The sequence below is a fragment of the Penicillium subrubescens genome, assembly GCF_028828155.1.
Source record: "Penicillium subrubescens strain IBT 31985 chromosome Unknown utg000002l_segment0_segment0, whole genome shotgun sequence".
In the NCBI taxonomy this organism is placed as follows: Eukaryota; Fungi; Ascomycota; class Eurotiomycetes; order Eurotiales; family Aspergillaceae; genus Penicillium; species Penicillium subrubescens.
This window is the reverse complement of record NW_026643152.1, coordinates 7,040,309-7,059,221: the sequence shown is the minus strand read 5'-3', so window position 1 is coordinate 7,059,221 and position 18,913 is coordinate 7,040,309. Positions and strand designations below refer to the sequence as shown.

Genomic DNA, 18,913 nt, shown 5'->3' with positions numbered 1-18,913 from the left:
TCCCCCTTGGACTCTCCTCATAAAAGCGCTCCTTACTTCCAATCCCAACCAAGATGGACTACTCTGCCATCTCCAACGATCCAGAAAACCACACAGGCGCCTCGCCTTGGGGCTCTCCGCGCGCCGACCGAACCTCTTTCCCCACCTCCGGCAACGGCGACATCCCGTCATCCCCGTTACCCGGCCAGGACCACTCGTCGGCGGCCGCGGACAGAGACGACGATGCTATAGCTCAGGCAGCCGACCTCTCAGCGCAGCTGCAGAGTGCTCAATTGGGTGACCCAGACTACGGCGAGCACCCGTCCCCGTTTGCTGCGCATCAATCGCCAGCCGCCGACCAGCAGCAACAGCAAGTCCCCGCACGCCACCAGACTGGAATGAGACAGGCATCTCGGCCACCGGCGCCTGCCTATAAGATCCAGGCCAAGATCACTGCTCTTGAGAGGACTGGGAAGAAGGATCCTATCCTTCGCTTTGACGTTCACGTGGGTCGACTCTTCAATGATGCTGACGAGATGCGCTGCGCTGGTGGCTGACCTTGCTCCAATATCTGATGACAGACTAATATCCCCAAATTCCGTACCACTCAATATCGCGACGTTCGCCGTACTCACTCTGAGTTTGTTAAGCTCGCCGACCATTTGATCTCGGCCAACCCGGAAGCTCTAGTCCCCGCAGTTCCACCGCCAGTTACTCCTGCTGGTGCTGGAACCGATGAAGATGAAATTCGCGTCAAGGCTTCGATGCAACGCTGGCTTAACACTGTTCTGAGCAACGAGGTTCTTATTCAAGATGATGAGGTCATGCTGTTCGTGGAAAGCGATTTCGGCTACAGCCCCGTCCTTCGTATGAAGCAGCCTGCTACGGGAGTGCGACGCAAGATGTTGAAGCAGTTCGCGCCGCCACCTGATGACACCCCTGAACTCCAGGCGGCCCGCCCGGCTGTGAAGATGTTCTACCTGGGAGCAATGGATACTAGCCACAAGGTTGACCGCGTTGTCAAGTCTCGCAGAGGTAAGATACTGGGATGATCCCGCTTGGTTTAGCGCACCTGATCAGAAGCTGACACTATTAGGTGTGGGATTGGCCGAGTCTGATTTCGGTGTCAAACTTGGTCAGATGGCCGTGCAAGAAACTCATCCTGGTTTGGGCATGGCTTATCGCAAGCTCGGCAAAATCATTCAAACTGTGGGTGATTATCACGCTATTCAAGCTACCGCGGAGGCCACTACTCTGGGCGAACCCTTGAGTTATCATTCATCCGACGCGTTCATTGTCAAGGAAACCCTGACCAACCGACATATCTTGCTGCGAGAACTCATCCAGGCTCAACAGAGTGCTCGAAGCAAACAAGCCGCAGCAGAGCGATTGAAAGTTAGCTCTTCTGTCCGCCCGGACAAAGTGGATGAGGCGATCAATTCTCTGGAAGAGGCAAAGAACCACGAGGACTACCTGACAAAGCGTACTCAGCGTGTGACGACGAATTTGCTTCAGGAGAAGCGCAAGTGGTTCGATCGGACGACGAACGACCTCCTTTTCAGCCTGCGCGAGTATACCTTGCGTCAAATTGAAGCAGAGCGGCGAACCTTGGCAACCCTGGAGAGTGTCCGACCCGATATTCGTAGCATCGACGCTTCTGGTGGCCTGAGCCGACTGGGTCGCGAAGCCCACCCTGCGGTCCGACGGTCGAACATGGCTTCTAGCCAGGGCCCCAAGGGCGATGCCTGGAGTGGTATTCCCCGTCGTTCTGACAATTTGGGTCGCAGCATGAGCGGGAGCTTTACCGCTCCCGGCCTCAATGAAGACGAGGGCGAGGAGGACAGCCAGGCAGAGTCTGGCCAGGGCCGCGCGCGTGCCACCAGCCAGGTTGGGTCGATTGCAGAGGAAGACGATGACCGACTGGATGCGCGCAACGCGGCCAGCCGGTTGGCTGCTAGCACATTTTGATCCGAGTAGGCCGGTCAGATTTCATTGATTCTGTATATGTAGCCTGGACACGACATCGTGATTCCCCTTTGATGCCTTTATAGTTCGTGTCTCGAGTGATTGTTGTAACTTGAAGTCTTTGAGCCATTTTATGTTTTTGTTTGCAAATATGCTTTACTGAGATAGGAAACATGACAATTATTATCGTATTTGACTCCCCTCCCTGTCAAGACAACAAACTTCCTCGTTTCAAGGCGAATGAGGATACAATATCCATGCATACCTCAACTACTCACTCCATCCATCAAATTTCCTCGACCCATCATCCGGCGCAACAAACCAAGCTGCCTTCTCTTTGTAAAATATATGCTTTCCAGGGCCAGAAACTAAATGCTCCGATTCAGTATCCAGCGTCCCCGCAGCAACGTCCGTAGTGGACGGGTCTTTATCCAACGACATCGTCATGGTTGACCCACAGCGCGGACAGAATGTGCGTGTCGCAGTATCACTTGATCTCCAAACAGTAGGTTCTATATTCCACTTGATAGAATTGGTTGGAAAGTCCAGCCATGTCTGGTAGGGAGCACCGGATTGTTTACGGCACTCCACGCAGTGGCAGTATACCAAGTTTGTTGGAGGGGTTACTATGGTGTAGCGGATGTAATTGCATGCGCAGCTTCCAGCGGTCATCGTGAGGTTCTGATATGTGTGTTTGAGAGGTTGGAAATTCTTCAAGATGGGTTGAAAAACTTGAGATGAATTTGGTCCAAGGATGAAGTCATAACGGATTGGGGTTGGATTGCCACCGCTTTTATAGATGCGCTTGGACTCTAGCTCGTGTTCATTATAAATCAGGCACGACCACACCGGGCCGGGAAATCAATTTATTTGGTTGTATGTCAATCATTAGCTGAATAAAGCTGTTCCAGGGCCATAGTAGGCGTCATTTTTCCTACCAGCCAGACAAGTATCACAGTAATCTGTAATAAATTTGTGACTTCATTTTCGCGTATTGCTTGTTCTAAACAAAATTCGTAGATCATCATACATTGTACAACCATCCCCCATCATAGAGTCATCGCTAGAAACACAAGTTGGTAGTTTTACAAAAATCATAATTGTGGCAACTTCAGAAGCAAATCCCTCAGCTTTTTCAGCGGTGTGGGCTTCGTCAAGAACTTGTCGACGCCGCTCATTTGGGCCTCTTGCTGCATGTCTGCGGATAAGACAGCCGTTAGGATAATGATAGCGGTACGTGGTAGACCAGAGGTCTTTTCGAAGTGTCGGATTTCTCGAGTGGCCGTGAGGCCGTCCATGACGGGCATTGAGATATCTGGGAGTTGTTAGCAAGTAGATTTCGGAGGGCGATAGTTGAACGGCCACATACCCATCACGACAGCGTCAAATCGTTCGGCTTTGAATTTCTCGAGTGCTTGAAGGCCATTTGTGGCAGACTGATATGTCAAACCTGCGTTCCTGACACAAGTCTCGATGATCTACGGTTATGAAAGGTTAGGGAATGTTGTTGATATGGAAGGTGATTAGTTTCGTACCTTCAGATTGACATCATTGTCTTCCACCAAAAGTACTTTCTTGTTTTGCTCTCCATTTTCTTGGGAAGTTGGGGGTTTGGGAATTCCCTCGTCAACCACTTCGCTCTCTCCATCAGCGATCTCAGTATTCTCTCCATTGGATGACTTAGGAGAGAGATCACGATCTTGAGATGCCGAGGTATCTTGCACGCCTTGCTGGTCAAGGCAATGCTCAAGGACTGTGGCTAATGTCTTGGGGCTCACGCTGCGAGATAGTGTTAGCCAATTCCTCAATAATTCCAATATGTTTGTTTCACTTACGGCTGGGATAAGAAGATGGCTCGGTCTTGATTGCTCTCCTTGACCACCTTCCAACTGCTTGCCTGGGCGCTTAAAACAATCAGAGGAAACGATGTCTTAGACTTGACTAAACTTCCCACATCAGACTTCATTGATTGATGAACTAAGGACCGGTACTCGTGTTCAGTCACGATCAAAAAGTCTGCTTTCTGCTGCTGGAGTTCATCTTGGCTCAGAACCCGAAGTCCAAACCATTCACCGACCATTCGGCTGAGAGTGGAACGGATTTCGTCAAAGACCTCGGGGCGCATTCCGAGATTGTCCCGTGTGAAGCTTTGAGTGAAGAATGAGACCGTCATGCCTTTCAGCCGTTCACGTAAATCGATGTATGGTGATGGTAGGGATTGGGTGGGCTTCGATTCTGGAATAGGCAGGATCACGTCGACATCGGTTCCTTTGCCAACTTCACTTCTGAAATGGATTCTTCCGTTAAGGGATTTCACAATTTGATGAACCAGGTGAAGACCGACTCCTAGACCTGGAGCTTGGGTATCCTCCTGGAGGAAGGGGATGTAAAGATGATGGAGAAGGAAATCCTGGGACATTCCACGACCAGAGTCACTGATTGTGATGCAGACCGCAGGCACAGAATTATTGTTGCTCGTCTTCATTGTATCCATCTTCATGAACAGCCTGATATACCCTGCTTGGGTGTATTTCAAGGCATTACCAAAGAGGTTCATGACCACGCGACGCCATGCTCCGGCATACACTGGGTAGCTCCAGCTATCTTGCCATTCCACATCCACAATTGTCATGATGCGGCGATCTTCACTTCCCATTGAGGAAGTAGAGACCCTGCGAGACTCTTTTTTGGTTAGTTCTGGCGCTGAATCGGTTTCTCGATTGTAGAACTCGGCGCCCGCCAGCAATCCTTCTACAACCTCCTGCACCAACGCGCTCAGGTCTTCGTTTTGAACAAGACCAGGGACAGCAACGTCTGATCCAGGGCTTGAAGCTTGTTGATCTTCCTGGCCTGGAGATTGCCCGGTCATCAATGTGTTGATCTTTGCGTAGTCCAGCAAGTGATTGAGAGTGTCTAACAGTGTGCGACCACAACTGTACACGGTTTTGACCAGGCCTCGCTGAGTGAACGTAGTAGCAGTTTCTTGAAGTAATTCCACAGTTCCCAGAACACCATGTAGAGGCGAACGAAGTTCATGAGAGATCGAGGAGATGAAGTCGCTCTTAGCTCTGTCGGCAGCCTCTAGATCCATCCGTGAGACTTCAGCCATGACAGTATTGCTGAAAGCAGCCATGTATGTCAAGTCTTTTGGTTCGCAAAGTACACGACCGGGATCATTAGACCACACGAGATTCACGGTGAACCAGCGACTGCGCTGGAAGTCCCATACTGGGTAGATCGCAATGCAGCGTGCATCCGGCAAGATTTTGCGAAGCTGCTTGATCTCCAATGTTTCTTTTCGGAGATCCTTTTCCTTGGGCGACCCGTCCTTGACCAACTTGGAACCACCAACATACATCTGGCTTACTTCATCTGCCAGGCCCTCATGACTCAATGCAACCGAGCCATCCTTATCGATGTGGAAGATCTTGCCTCGAGGGTATCGATCGATAAGGTGCGTGACAAAGGCTCCGGGAAGAGATACATAATGGCTCTCTTGTTGATTATCGTCTCTGCTGGAGGCAAACGAGGTTGAATATCCAAGGACCAAGCTTTTGGGCCCATTGACATCGTCATCTTCGTACTCCTGCCCTTCTTGCTCGAAAGCGGACTCAGCTGGCTCTTCTTGGTCGCCACCATCGGCCCCAATCATCTGACGTCGAGCGTATACAGTCGCATCAATAAACATGGCTCCTTCCACATCTAAGGCCTGATCCATAAGGCATGATGCTCGGTTGAGAACGAATTGGACATTAGATGGAGCCAGTGACTTCTGTAGATGACTCGTAGTGGGAGATAATGCAGGCCGTTGGTCGTTTTCCTCCTTCTGTTCTTGTGGTTGATCCGGTTCATTCTCATCCCGTTTGAACTTGTGGACTGGCGAACGGCTTCGCGCCAGCTCCGCATTCTCAACTTCTCCGTCGACTGGGACATCCTCCGATGCCTCGGACGGTCTTCCTCTCCCAGCGCCTGCCTCCTGGCTTTCCCTTCCACTGGACAACTTGATCTGTTCCAATTTTTGATTGACATGGTCAAGCTTATTGTCCGTCCCACGTCGGCTGTCAATCCCTTCAGAGAGATCTGACTTTCCCTGGACGAATAGCCCCAGAGCGCGAACCATTTTCTCCTCACGATATTCCTCGCGCATGGCCCGTTGAGAAAGCAAGTGGTCCATTACAGTTACACTGAGCTCTTTCAGGAAATGGCCTTGCTCGTCTGATAAGCATTCACGAGGTTTATCATCCAAGACCGCAACACTTCCAATGACATATGAATCTGGCGACTTGATAGGAACGGAGACGTAGAATCGATGATGCGGAGGCCCGATTACAGATTCGTGTGATCGAAAACGAGAATCAGCCGCTAAATCTGGAACAACAAACATGTCCGCCTTCTCCTTCGTAAACATTGTCATCGCTTGATTGCACATGGGGATATGTTCGCGCGGCAATCGCTGCACTCCACGCCAGAGGGACTCGGATCGCTGGCCGCTCTTAGGGCTTCGCAGAGCGAGGTGTGGGGTTGCCTCTGCGATAACATGTTGTGTGGTTCGGTCGAATAGTGAGATAATAGTTCGACTTGCATCTAGTCGTAGAGTTGCGAGTTGCGCAAAAACCGTCAAAACGTTGTCGCGGGAAACGTTTGGACGGTGGCCGACGGGTTGTTGCTCGAATTTCTCAGACTCGGAAAAGCCCCAATATGGAAGATATCTAGTTGGTGAAATAGATTAGAACCAGATTGAACACCTCAAATTGAACAGTTAAAGTCGATCCCATACAGGTGCATCTCCCGCTCCCGGGCGGCGTCTATATTGTAGGCAAATCTTCGTGGACCGCCATCACGGCCTCCTCCTTTTGGACCGGGCGTCATGAGGCTTGCAAAGAATCCAGAGGTAATTTTTGTGAGGCAGATATACTAGAGTAGAAGAGATGAAACGCATAAATGGTGTGAGATTCATTTGCTATGCAATGACTGACGTAGACCGCGTTGGAATTGTTTTAAAGTGGGAAAAAAAGTTGGTGGCGTCATAGGCGCAGACGCCTTCGACTCAAGATATATGGAGCAAACGATGTAATTCCGAGGGATTGATTCAATTCAGGGACACCGAATCCAGATTGAAGGATCTCTGGATCTGGGCCAACCGGTTTGCAAGGATATAGAGGAAATCCCAGGGTGGTTCCACGGATCAACGGCCCTGACGTCATGGCGAGAATGACGATCCACCATTCACTTTTGTCACGGCGATTTAGCAGGATCTCCCGATCGTCGGATTACATCGAGGATTATATTCTATTGGTTACTCAGAGTGCGACTGGATGTTTCTTGACTGTGACAGTGTACCTCACTCTCCACAACATTATTCACTGGCTAGTGCTGGGTATGATGGTAGCCTTCTAAATCCATCTCTATAGCTGCTGCAAATGCTTAATTCGACATCTGGCGCCATTCATCACGAAATTGAGAATAAGCATTTTCGGGAGTTATTTGGCTCAAGTAACTGCCAACTACTCTATTGTGCGCATTCCTTCAGGGTAAACCCACTTGTACTGGTGAGATCACCTTCCTCGAGAATGAAGTTGGACGTTCCGGTATAGTATGCCTTGCCTTCGACACGAACTGTGACCGCCTCTTTACTGCCGCCCACGCTCACATTATCATCCACAATGGAAGCAACAAAGGCCCCAGTGCCAAAGCGGTTCGAGACAATCGAATTGTAAGCCCACTTCTGGCCAACGGACCTCTGCTTCTTCGCATGAGCCAATGCCATACGCGCCGTCACGCAAGATCCCGTTGGGGATCGATCAATCTCATCGTCTGCAAAGAAACAGAGACCCGTCTCGGTGCCTTCGACTCTCTCAGGCCTTGACCCGACATCTCGATCAACGACCATGACAGAGTAGAGGAACGACAGTCGACTGTCTTCCGGATGTTGCAAGGCTGAGCTAACGGCTGGATGGGTCATTAGGTAGGCCTTGAGCTTGCTTGCCGCGTTCGAGATAGCACCCAGATCGAATTGTTTAAGGCTTGAAAAGCCAAGCTCATGAACGTCTACTAGGGCGTAGTATGCTCCTCCATAGGAGATATCGAGCTTGATAGATTCCCGGTCGCCCAATTCAGGCCACCGAACCTCCTTTGGAATCGGGATTTCGAGGTCAATTCCTGCAGCGAATGCAGGCGTAGAGAGGAATGATACTGGGCGAGATGGATCAGATTCCTGGCCGTTCGCGGTGGTTGGAACTGTCACACGGACCAATCCACATGGAGCGTGGATGTTAACTGCTAATTCGCACGTTGTCGGGTTGAATTCGAGTTCATTCCGTTTAGGAAACACGGTCAAGTCATGCGTGTCGACCAAGAACCTTCCCAGCGCGATCGTGGCATGGCCACACATGGTAGAAAAGCCTCCATTGTGTGTGAACAGAGTTCCAATATGTGCTTGTCCCTGCTGAACAAGCTCGGTCTCAGGAGTAAGGATGGCACCGTACATATCATAGTGGCCTCGTGGCTCCAACATGATGCGTTTCCGGATGTGATCATATTGGTTCATTGCTTGGTCACGCTGCTCCAAAAGAGTGCCTTGGAGACGGGGAAACCCCGAGTAGATGATACGCGTAGGTTCTCCTGTAGTATGCATGTCAATGCATTTGATAGCCTCTCCGGCGCTGCCATTTTCGAATTTCTGAGCGAGATCCATCACGAAGGGACTATGAATGTGCTGATATGTGGTTGTAAGCTGACTCGCCTGCTCTGAGGAACTCAATTGATGGGGACCAAGAGGATTCAGACTGTGGAAAGTTGTTGGAAGATGTTAAGACTCATCTCTTGTGGTGGTGGGGGTACTTGGGGGTTCGGGTGCAGGACCCGACGGTGTTTCGAAGGCATGCGGGGATCAATTGAAGTCAACACGGAAGGTCATTCCGAAGAGCAGGAATGGCATGCAATGAAATCTTTCATATCAGATCTGAGTTCAACGATCGATGGTAGAAATTCTATTCATCTACCTCTAATTGATAGTCTCCTTGAGCTATCGTGATAGCCCCTTGATCCTCAACCTATGTCCCTGGTGCCCCGGCGATTGCATATCCTCAAACCCTGCAGACATACACCATTGAGCAAGTAGGTCACTTTAAGGTGACTTTATGGATTAGGGACTTTGTTTTCGTATATGCTCATATTAGAGCAGCCCCTGCTATTGTTGCTTGTTGTGATTTGTAAGTAATAATGCGTGCTTCTTTCGCTGCGGAGGCATGACATCATCACCATGCGGGGCTGCTTGTAGGATGAGCATCGGCTTACAATCATACAATTATCAAGAGATCGGAATTCATGCTGTAGATGCTCAGAATAAGGCCATTGAATAGAGATGCAATTGTAGATAACGGAGTTTCAATTAACCAATGACTTCATTTATCATTCGCAGCAAGTCGGCTTTTCGGAGAATAGTTGACTAAACCCCCACTTTGAGAGCCTTCTCTCGGCCCAAGTTGCTTTATTGAGGTGATTTCAAAGCAAACGTTGATCATGCATGTAACCCTTGTCAACCTTATTGTCCGGAGTCAACTCAATCTCTCTCTTGTACTTATCTCAATCTCTCTTAGTTATCACTGTTTAACTCTCTGTACAAAATGGCTCCTCCAAAGGTCTTTCTGTAAGTAGCAGCCATATCCTCCACGCAGCAGCCTTGATCTAATGTTAGGTATAGAACTGGGGCTACTGGTTACATCGGCGGTGACGGCTTGTACGCCATCGCCACCGCTCACCCGGACTGGCAATTGTCGGCCCTTGTTCGTAGCAAGGAGAAAGCTGCTCAAGTCTCTAGCAAGTATCCAGGAATCCGTATTGTTCACGGAGATCTGGATTCCGCGGATATCATCGAAGAGGAAGTCAAAAACGCCGACATTGTCTTCAGTCAGTATCACCAAGAACAGCCCATCAGCTCGGCCCCAGTATAGTGCTAACCTCTCTTGACAGACTTTGCCGATTGCGATCATGTCGCAGCTGCCCAAGCCATCGCCAAGGGCGCTCAGCAGCACACCCCAGACCATCCACTGTGGCTGATCCACACCTCGGGCACGGGCATCCTGACCGTTGAGGACAGGCGTGCCAACACAATCGGTATCGAGCGTCCTAAGGAATACAACGACTGGGAAGGAGTGAGCGAGCTAGTCAACCTTCCGGCAGACGCCCTCCATCGAAACGTCGATGAGATCATCATCAATGCTGGCAAGAGTAACCCATCCAACGTCCATACAGCTATCGTGTGCCCACCAACAATCTACGGTCCTGGCCGGGGCCCTGGAAACACCAAGAGTGTCCAAGCCTACAAGTTGAGCACCGCCGTCCTTTCTCGCGGCTCCGGCATTCTGATCGGTAAGGGCGAGAATATCTGGCATGAGGTTCACGTCCAGGATCTGAGCAACGTCTATCTCGCCTTGGGTGAGGCTGCTGCGGCTGGAGGTGGCAAGGCCACCTGGAACGACGAGGGTTACTATTTGGCCGAAAATGGATCCTTTGTCTGGGGAGATATTCAACGCGAGGTTGCTAAGCAGGCTCATCTGCAGAAATTCATCGATTCGCCTAACGTGGAGGAGCTAGATATTGAGGAAGCCAAGAAGGCTCATCCTGCAGGGCCCTATCTCTGGGGTACTAATTCTCGTGGACATGCAATTCGAGCCCGCAAGCTTTTGGCTTGGAATCCCCAGAAGCCGAGGTTGATTGATTTGATTCCAGATATTGTTGCGCTTGAGGCAAAGGATCTTGGCCTGCTTTGAGGAGTTTGCCATCTTCCTGTGGAAATAGCTTTCTCTCTATTCTTTGGATCAAAGTACAAAAGTGTCCGGATATCACGTTATTGAAGTCTCACAATAATGTAACGCTTAAATGTCATTCTCAGAAACATAATGTCTGCTTGTTATGCCCGACTCTGTTAACTAGTGAGGTGCCTACCTGTGTGAACATCATTGGGCTAACTTTTCATCGCAAAGGTGCTTGGGTACTAGCAAAGACTGTAAAATAGATATCAACATTCCTTGAAAATCTACTGAATAATCCGCAATTCAATCTCTTTCGACATCTCTTTCCACATATCAGATAGCAGGACGCGCAGGAAGCATTTGACGCAGTATAGGACGTGGGATTCATTGTAAATGTAGAAATAATTAGCAAGGCAGAAATCCCCGATAGCAAACAATTGCAGACTGAGTACAAATCAGGTGAGGCCGGCAGTACGTGAATCGCTGCCTGGGGCGGCATCAAGGCACCCGAGACTACCTACCTAAACAATCGGCCAAGAGATAAGCCAAGATAATGAGGGTGGCCCTCGACACCTCAGGCAACACGAGCCCCCATCTTTTGCTCCGATCAAGCTTCCTGCCATCATCGCCATTCACCTCCATCCACATCTCCTCCCTTTTCCACCCTCCACACTCTCACTCTTCTCCTGGAACCCTCTCAGCTGGTACGCTGCATCGCAACATCTCTTGCTCTTGGCAAATCCTCCCTTTCGGCGATTTCAATTGCTGGCACTCGCTCCCCGCCGTCCACTCAGACTCAACCCATCCTAAGCAACATCTTCACCGCAACCGAAACAACTGTGTCTGCCCATCGAGTCTAAACCGGCTTTCTATCCTCCATGGCCCCCGGGCAGGGCGGCAAAAGGAAGCGCGGTGAGCGCTCCTGGTCGGGCGACTCGGCGAGCAACGAAGCGCTGCGACCCTCTCCTCATCGCCCCGGGACGCTCAACATGGCCCAACATCCCTCCCACCCGGGGCATCACCCCAGCCCTCAACGAGACCAAAATGAGGCGCGCGACAGATTTCGTCGGCAGTCCGGCAACCAAGGCGGCGGTCGCGGCAGTTCCGGCCGAGGCTCCTTTGAAGGTCAAAATTTTTCAAGTTCACAGCAGAGAGACTCCGGCGCAATGTCTCCCCCTCCTCGCGCACAGTCCAGGGACGGACCTGAGGCTACCCAGAAAGGTGGCGAATCCACAGCTCCCCAAACGACACAATCTCCAGCTCCCATCACCCCTGCTCCACAGCCGCAGCTGCAAGTTGCATCTAGGGCTGGCTCCGAGGCGAGTACTGCCCGCCCTTCGGCCCCTCCTCTTCCCTACGACTATGAATTTGTCACGGATCACGCTGTTCAAGAATGGTTCTCGGCCGGAAAGCAAAACGTTGTAAAGGAAGGAACTGCGGCTCGATTGGACCAAGATCTCACCCGTTTGGCCTCCGTCTATCAAGAACTCATTCGGTCCGCAATTTACGGCCGACTGTCTCCTTCGGAGGCTGGAAGCGCTGTGAAGGAGATCATTGGTGAAGAAGCTACGTCTCGAGATGCGCAAAATCATTCAACCTTGGACTTCGACTCCTCCTCATTGTTCCTCGACACTCTTTCAATCCTTATGGATGCCGACACCTCAAACCCTGCTCTCAAACCACTCGTCTTTGCGACCGCCATCTCCCCAGAACTCATGCGGCTACAACTTGATACGCCCCTGTTGCAGTCCTTGGGACTAGTTCGTGACACTTTCGCGCGCATGGGCATTCGAAAGCAAACCAATTTGCTGTACCGACAGTCCAACTACAACCTTCTCAGAGAAGAATCTGAAGGATACTCAAAGCTTCTGACGGAGCTGTTCACCACGAGCAGCAACGAACCTCCATCAAGTGAGGTAGTCGAAGATACTTTCGAACGGGTCAAGGCCATGATTGGCGCATTCGACATGGATGTTGGGCGAGTGCTGGATGTGACGCTGGATGTGTTTGCTGCAGTGCTTGTCAAGCAGTACCGCTTCTTTGTGAAACTGCTACGCGCGAGCTCCTGGTGGCCCAAGGAGGAACTCTTCCACAACCTGGAGGGAATCTCACGGGCATCGGGATTGCCACAGTGGGCACTTCCCGGGTCTGGTGGCTGGAATACCACCGAAGAAGAGCGAGCTATCATTCTACAGTCAAATGAGCAGCGTGACCGAGAGTTCTGGGACCGAGTGCGTCAAATTGGCATTCAGGCTTTCTTCGAAATTGGCCGCAAACCTCTCTCGGAAGAGGAAAAGAAAAAGGCCTTTCCAGAAACCAACCACCTCTCCGAAGAACAGGAGGCCACACGAGCGTGGGTCGAAGAGACTGGAACTATGCCACCCAAGGGCAACCGGGTTGCCGCGCAGCTGCTTGGTTTCAAGCTACGATTTTACTCTTCTTCGGCTCGAGCTAAGTCTGACACCTTGCCTGATAACCTCATCTACCTAGCCGCCTTGCTGATCAAGGTTGGCTTCATTTCCCTACGTGACCTCTACGCCCACCTGTGGAGACCTGACGATACAATGGACGTTCTCAAGGAGGAGAAAATGACAGAGAAGGCAGAGCGAGAGAAGGCCGCGCGACCCGGCGGCGGTGTCAATGCTTTGATGCTAGCCGGTGCTTTGTCTGACGACACCCTTCCGCCTCCCTCTCGTCTTCGCGAGCCTGAGTCTCGTGTGGCAACTCCAGCTCGAGACCAGGATGCCGACAAGCAACCAACTGCTAAACCTGAAGATGCTTTGCCAGACCCTTCAGACCAGAAGGTCCTGCTCCTAAAGAGCCTACTCGCCATTGGCGCAATCCCCGAGTCCCTGTTTGTCATGAGCAGATTCCCTTGGTTAATGGATGCCTACCCCGAACTCCCCGACTTCATTCACCGCATCCTCCACTACTCTCTGAGTAAGGTGTACAGCCCGCTTCAACCTTTGGCCTCCATGGAGGATATCCCTGGCAACCAGCAAATCCTGAGCCCCGATCAGTCCGGAGTCGCTAAGGGCCAGCTTCGCCTGACCGACGCACTCCCAAGACGCGTCCTGCGTTGGGCTCAGCTTGACACGGAAGACACGAACGAGGGTATTGCTTACCGCTATTACTGGGATGACTGGGCAGATAACATTCCAGTCTGTCAGTCGGTTGACGACGTGTTCGCTTTGTGCTCTTCTTTCCTCAACCTTTCAGGCCACAAGATCGGCCAAGACGCGAGCCTCCTCTCAAAGCTTGCCCGCATCGGTACAGATAGTCTTTCAAAGGACGACTCAGAAGCCAACAAGACTCGCTGGCGAGACCTCTGCAAACGCCTTCTCTTGCCTGCAGTCAGCTTGACCAAGGCCAACCCTGGTGTGGTCAATGAAGTGTTCAATCTGGTCAGTTTGTTCCCCCGTGAGGTTCGGTACAACATGTATGCCGAGTGGTACTCCGGGCAAACCTCCAGACTTCCCGACATCCAGTCTGCTTTCAAACAGGCGACAGCGGAGACGAAGGACGTCCTCAAGCGTCTCAGCAAGACCAACATTCGACCGATGGCTCGTGCTCTGGCTAAGATTGCCTACGCAAATCCCGGTATCGTCATCAATGTCGCCATGAGTCAGATCGAGTCGTATGAAAATCTCATTGAAGTGGTCGTGGAGTGCGCTCGCTATTTCACGAACCTGGGCTACGATATTCTCACTTGGTCCCTTATCAACTCGCTTGGACAAAAAGGAAGAAGCCGCGTGCAAGAGGGTGGTCTTCTTACCAGCAAATGGTTGAATGCCCTGTCCACTTTTGCTGGCCGAACTTTCAAGCGTTATTCCGTCATGGATCCAGCACCTTTGTTGCAGTACGTCGTTGAGCAGCTGCGCCACAACAACTCGACCGACCTCATCGTGCTCGAGCAGATGATCAGCTCCATGGCTGGTATCATCACAGACACAAACTTCAATGATGCCCAAATTCAGGCTATGGCAGGTGGCGAGGTACTCCAGGCTCAGACTATTCTCCAGCTCTTGGACAAGCGCCACGAGTCGAAGACCACATCCAAGCGGCTGCTGAAATCATTGACGCATACTCGCCTCGCGGGTCAGCTGCTGGTTGCGATTGCTCAGGAACGAATGACTTGTGTTTTCAACGAGTCCTCTTCGGAGCTTAAACTTCTCGGCAATATCTTTGACGAGATCCACCGCATCCTCACTCAGTATCTCGACCTTTTGCGGAGCAATCTGTCGATTGATGAGTTCGACTCGTTCGTGCCCGACTTTGCCTCCTTGGTCAAGGAATTTGGCATTCAACCGGAGATCGCATTCTGGATTAGACGTCCTAGCGTTTCGAAGAAGATTGCCGAGAGCGAGCTTTCAAAACAAAAGTCTGAAGCCCCGTCTACGAAGGGGGGTGCTGACAACGGAACCACCGGCGCCCAGTCCAACGATGACAACAAAATGGACATCGACGAGGGTGAAGTGCCAGCCGAGACTACAGACGAGACTGCGATGGATGTCGACAAAACAGAGCAGTCCGCTACTGCGTCTCCAACTGTCGCCACCCCTGGCCCCTTGGCTGCTAACCCCGTCATGCAGGATCTGATCGAGACCATCATATCTTCGCTGCCTGCTGAGACGTGGGAGAGTGTGGGTGCGCATTTCTATGCCACATTCTGGCAGCTATCTCTCTATGATGTCCACGTTCCCGAAAAATACTACGATGAAGAGAGGCGCCGACTGCAAAGACGTGTCACAGCACTGAACAATGACCGATCTGATCTCAGCATGGTCGGTATGCAACGAAAGGACCAAACGAGAAGAAGTCTCAACCAAATTCAGGATCAGTTGCTGTCAGAGTTGAAAGCTCACACTCAAGCATATGCCCAAACTCGCGGCAGACTGCAGAAGGAAAAGGAGCGGTGGTTCGCTCATATGCGACTGAAGTACGACCCCTTAAACGTTGCTCTTCTGGAGCAATGTTTCATTCCTCGGCTCCTCCTCTCCCCACTTGACGCTTTCTTCTCCTTCAAGATGCTCAAGTTCCTCCACAACTCGGGAACCCCCAATTTCCGGACTATGGGCTTGCTGGATCAACTCTTCCGTGAACACCGACTCGTCTCCCTCATCTTCCTTTGCACCTCGAAGGAAGCAGATAACCTGGGACAATTTCTCGGCAAGGTTCTGGGTGACTTGAGCGAGTGGCATGCCGACCAAGCTGTCTACGAGAAGGAGGCATTCGGATCCAAGAGAGATCTGCCTGGGTTTGCCAAGAAGCTTGACCCTGAAGGAGTCCCGGTTGTCTTCCTCGACTATGAGGACTTCCGACGCCTTCTTTACAAGTGGCACCGACTGGTCAACAACGCACTTCAGACATGTCTGAAGGGAGGCGAGTACATGCACATTCGCAACGCCATCAGTATCCTCAAGGCGATTGTTCCATCCTTCCCTGCTGTTAACTGGATGGGTACACAGCTGCTGGAGACTGTCAATCTCCTCAGCAAGAACGACGAGCGAGACGATGTCAAGATCCCTGCTGCTTCCCTCATCGGTGATTTCAACCGACGATCCAAGAAGTGGATGCTTCCGCAACAGTTCTACCTCAACAATAGCAATGTCCCCGATGCCGGACAAGAAAAGGCTGGCTCCCAGCCCCCAGTAGACCGAGCGACCAGGGCTGATCTCTCACGGCCTCAATCTGCCACGCCTACGGCTTTGAGTGCTTCCGCTCCGGAATTCAAGCCCGGGACCCAAGAGTAAGTTCAAACAATACCGCCCTAATTTGACTCGACAACTAACGTCTCTATCTATCAGTCCTGCGATTGTCTCGAAGCATGAAGCATCGAGCAAAGCCGAAGTTGAGGATGGTGAAATTGAAGATGCCAAGATGACTGATGCTGGATCGGTGAGGGGAGTTGATGACGCGAAGTCTGCGGCGCCTCGGAATATGCCGACACCGACAGGCACTGATACCACTTCTACCGCCATGGACACCAGTGCGGATGGTGATCGTCTGCAACCTTCTACTCTCGACCAACGTGGCCAAAGGGAATCATCGCGATCAAGACTTGGCCCTCGGGCTCCGGATATCCCGAAGCGACCAGACGTTGAGCGACCTCCCGCCATTAACCCACGACAACAGGCTCGTCTACCACGGCACACTGCTGCGGATAATAGACTACCTCCTCGCCCCGACTTGATGGATAACCGACGGGATAGACATCCAGATTTCAATCCTCGTACTCGCCATGGCGCTCCCGAGCACATACGATTCGATGGCCCTGAGGTCGACAATCGAGGCCATGGGCGCATGCCTGATCGGGACCGTGACTTCCCGATGAGACCTCCTCTCGATGAACCAATGCGCGGTCCACCTTATCGTGAGGGTGGTAGGCTTCCACGAGATGCCGACTGGCCCGGTGACCGTTCGGGACGTCCCCGCCATGACTCCTTCCATGGTCGCGATGGCCCGCCTCGCGGTGACCTTATGGCTGATTTCCCTGAACGGCAACCAGATAACCCTCGCCGTGGGGAACCACCGCTGCGCGCTGAAAAGGATGACCGTCGTCCATACCCACCACGTGGTCCATCTCCTCCCAGGGTCGACTTGCCCAATCGTCCAGAGCGATTCCCAGACGACCGACGAACTGCCAGCTTCAACCAGCCTGGATTGATCCCGGGTGAGATTCCACGAGGACCCCGTGCTGGTGGTCATGACCCGATGGGCCCTGATATGAATCATGGGCGCTTGCGACAACCTGATCAGTCACCGGACATTCCATCTGGTCCTCGGCAAAGGAATCGCGGTCGTAATGTCTCCGCGCAGCAACCTGCCCCAAGCCCAAGTAACGGCAAAGCACCTACTCCTGAACGACAAATCCCATCGGGTCCCAGTCGTGCTGGTGGACGTGGCGGACCTGAACAACCTCCCTCTACGCCGGCTGCCTCTGGAGAGCGTCTTGACACCACTGGAATTCACCCCGATCGACTCAACAACATCGTCGATTCTACTCCGCAAGCACCCTCACCAGTGATGACACCCCAGTCGGGTCCTCGTGGTGGACAGGGCCAGCAGCAAGGTCCTCGTGGTCCTGGTGGAGAGCGTGGACGTGGTGATAAGCGATTTGCTGGCATCAACAACATGCTTCAGCAGACTAACGGCCCTGCTGAACGCGGCAATGTGACTCCGCCAGTTCGTGGACGGGGTGCAAACCGACAGTCGACTGCCTCAAATACGGGGTCTCCTCGTCCGCCCACCGGGCCTGCCGCTGCTGAAGATGATGGCCAACCTCGCAACCGACCTGATGGTCGTGGTGATCTGCTCGACGATGCTACTACACCTGACAATCGCCGAGCCGGTCGAGGCAGTGATCGCGACAAGAATCGTGACCAGAATCGTGACCGTGGTCGTCGCGGTGGAGGCGGTGCCGGCGGTGCCGAAGATGACGCAGGCAGTGCTGGCCGACGCGAAGAACGCCGTGATCGAGGTAGAGACTCTGATCGTGAACGCACTCGCAGAAGCGATGTTGGCGCCGCTGGTTCTGGCCGCGAGGAGAAGGACAGAGACCGTGAACGCCATGCTGATCGGCGAAACACTGGCTCTCGAGAGGAGATGCGCCGGCGGGACCGACACAGTCGCGAGGACGGGCCTCCAGAAATGGGTGGTGCTCCTCCCAACAGCGGCAACGCCAACGAGAACGACGCCCGCCCCCGTCCATCGTCCTCAATGGGCGCACCACCCCCTCCCCCGCCACCCCCTCCACCTCCCCTTCCGAATGATGAGAACTCTCGTCGTTGGGGGCAAGGCGGCAACCGTCCCGAGAACCGGGACCGGGACCGGGAGCGCCGTGACCGCGGGCGCGAGCGTGATGGCCATCACCGTGAGAGCGGTGGTGGCTCCACGCATCGCAAGCGTGGCCGGCCCAACAACCCCGAGGAGAATCCCGGGGGGAAGCGAACGCTCGGGGACGAATGGGCGGCGAGAACAAGCGCCTCCGCCGTGGGCAATGAGTCCACACATTAGTGGATAGGGCGCTGGCCCAGCCAGACTGATTCGGTTCTGTTTTCTGCTTCTGCTTCTGCTTTTCCTTTCTCTTGTCTCCTCTTGTGAGGATTCCCTACTTCACTTTCATCTCACCTCCCTCCCCTTTTGGGGGTCTTCCTCTTCCCTTTTTCCTTTATCTTAACGTCTTACTGATCGCACGTTGCATCGTTGCCGGTGTT

The 18,913-nt window shown here is 52.5% G+C and overlaps 5 protein-coding genes across 5 annotated transcripts; 3 read left to right on the top strand and 2 right to left on the bottom strand.

Moving 5' to 3' along the window:
• Positions 1 to 53: 53 nt before the first annotated feature.
• On the top strand, positions 54 to 1,947 carry N7473_003874 (retromer subunit VPS17; the record flags this gene model as incomplete). The annotated part of the gene is made up of 3 exons (XM_057149814.1): positions 54 to 485; positions 561 to 1,014; positions 1,076 to 1,947. The coding sequence occupies 3 exons, from the start codon at positions 54 to 56 to the stop codon at positions 1,945 to 1,947; spliced, it is 1,758 nt and encodes a 585-aa protein (XP_057013468.1).
• Positions 1,948 to 2,905: 958 nt separating this feature from the next.
• On the bottom strand, positions 2,906 to 6,813 carry N7473_003873 (hybrid sensor histidine kinase/response regulator; the record flags this gene model as incomplete). The annotated part of the gene is made up of 5 exons (XM_057149813.1): positions 2,906 to 3,259; positions 3,314 to 3,422; positions 3,480 to 3,723; positions 3,780 to 6,653; positions 6,722 to 6,813. 5 exons carry the CDS (start codon positions 6,811 to 6,813, stop codon positions 3,039 to 3,041), a joined length of 3,540 nt encoding a protein of 1,179 aa, XP_057013467.1. The 3' UTR covers positions 2,906 to 3,038.
• A 640-nt stretch (positions 6,814 to 7,453) lies between these two features.
• Positions 7,454 to 8,638, bottom strand: N7473_003872 (putative proline racemase; the record flags this gene model as incomplete). The annotated part of the gene is made up of 1 exon (XM_057149812.1): positions 7,454 to 8,638. One exon carries the CDS (start codon positions 8,636 to 8,638, stop codon positions 7,454 to 7,456), a length of 1,185 nt encoding a protein of 394 aa, XP_057013466.1.
• Positions 8,639 to 9,569: 931 nt separating this feature from the next.
• Positions 9,570 to 10,715, top strand: N7473_003871 (putative nucleoside-diphosphate-sugar epimerase; the record flags this gene model as incomplete). The annotated part of the gene is made up of 3 exons (XM_057149811.1): positions 9,570 to 9,592; positions 9,647 to 9,852; positions 9,916 to 10,715. The coding sequence occupies 3 exons, from the start codon at positions 9,570 to 9,572 to the stop codon at positions 10,713 to 10,715; spliced, it is 1,029 nt and encodes a 342-aa protein (XP_057013465.1).
• An 860-nt stretch (positions 10,716 to 11,575) lies between these two features.
• N7473_003870 (putative THO complex component (Rlr1)) lies at positions 11,576 to 18,713 on the top strand (the record flags this gene model as incomplete). Its single annotated transcript, XM_057149810.1, has 2 exons — positions 11,576 to 16,446; positions 16,505 to 18,713. 2 exons carry the CDS (start codon positions 11,576 to 11,578, stop codon positions 18,711 to 18,713), a joined length of 7,080 nt encoding a protein of 2,359 aa, XP_057013464.1.
• Between the last annotated feature and the right edge of the window lie 200 nt (positions 18,714 to 18,913).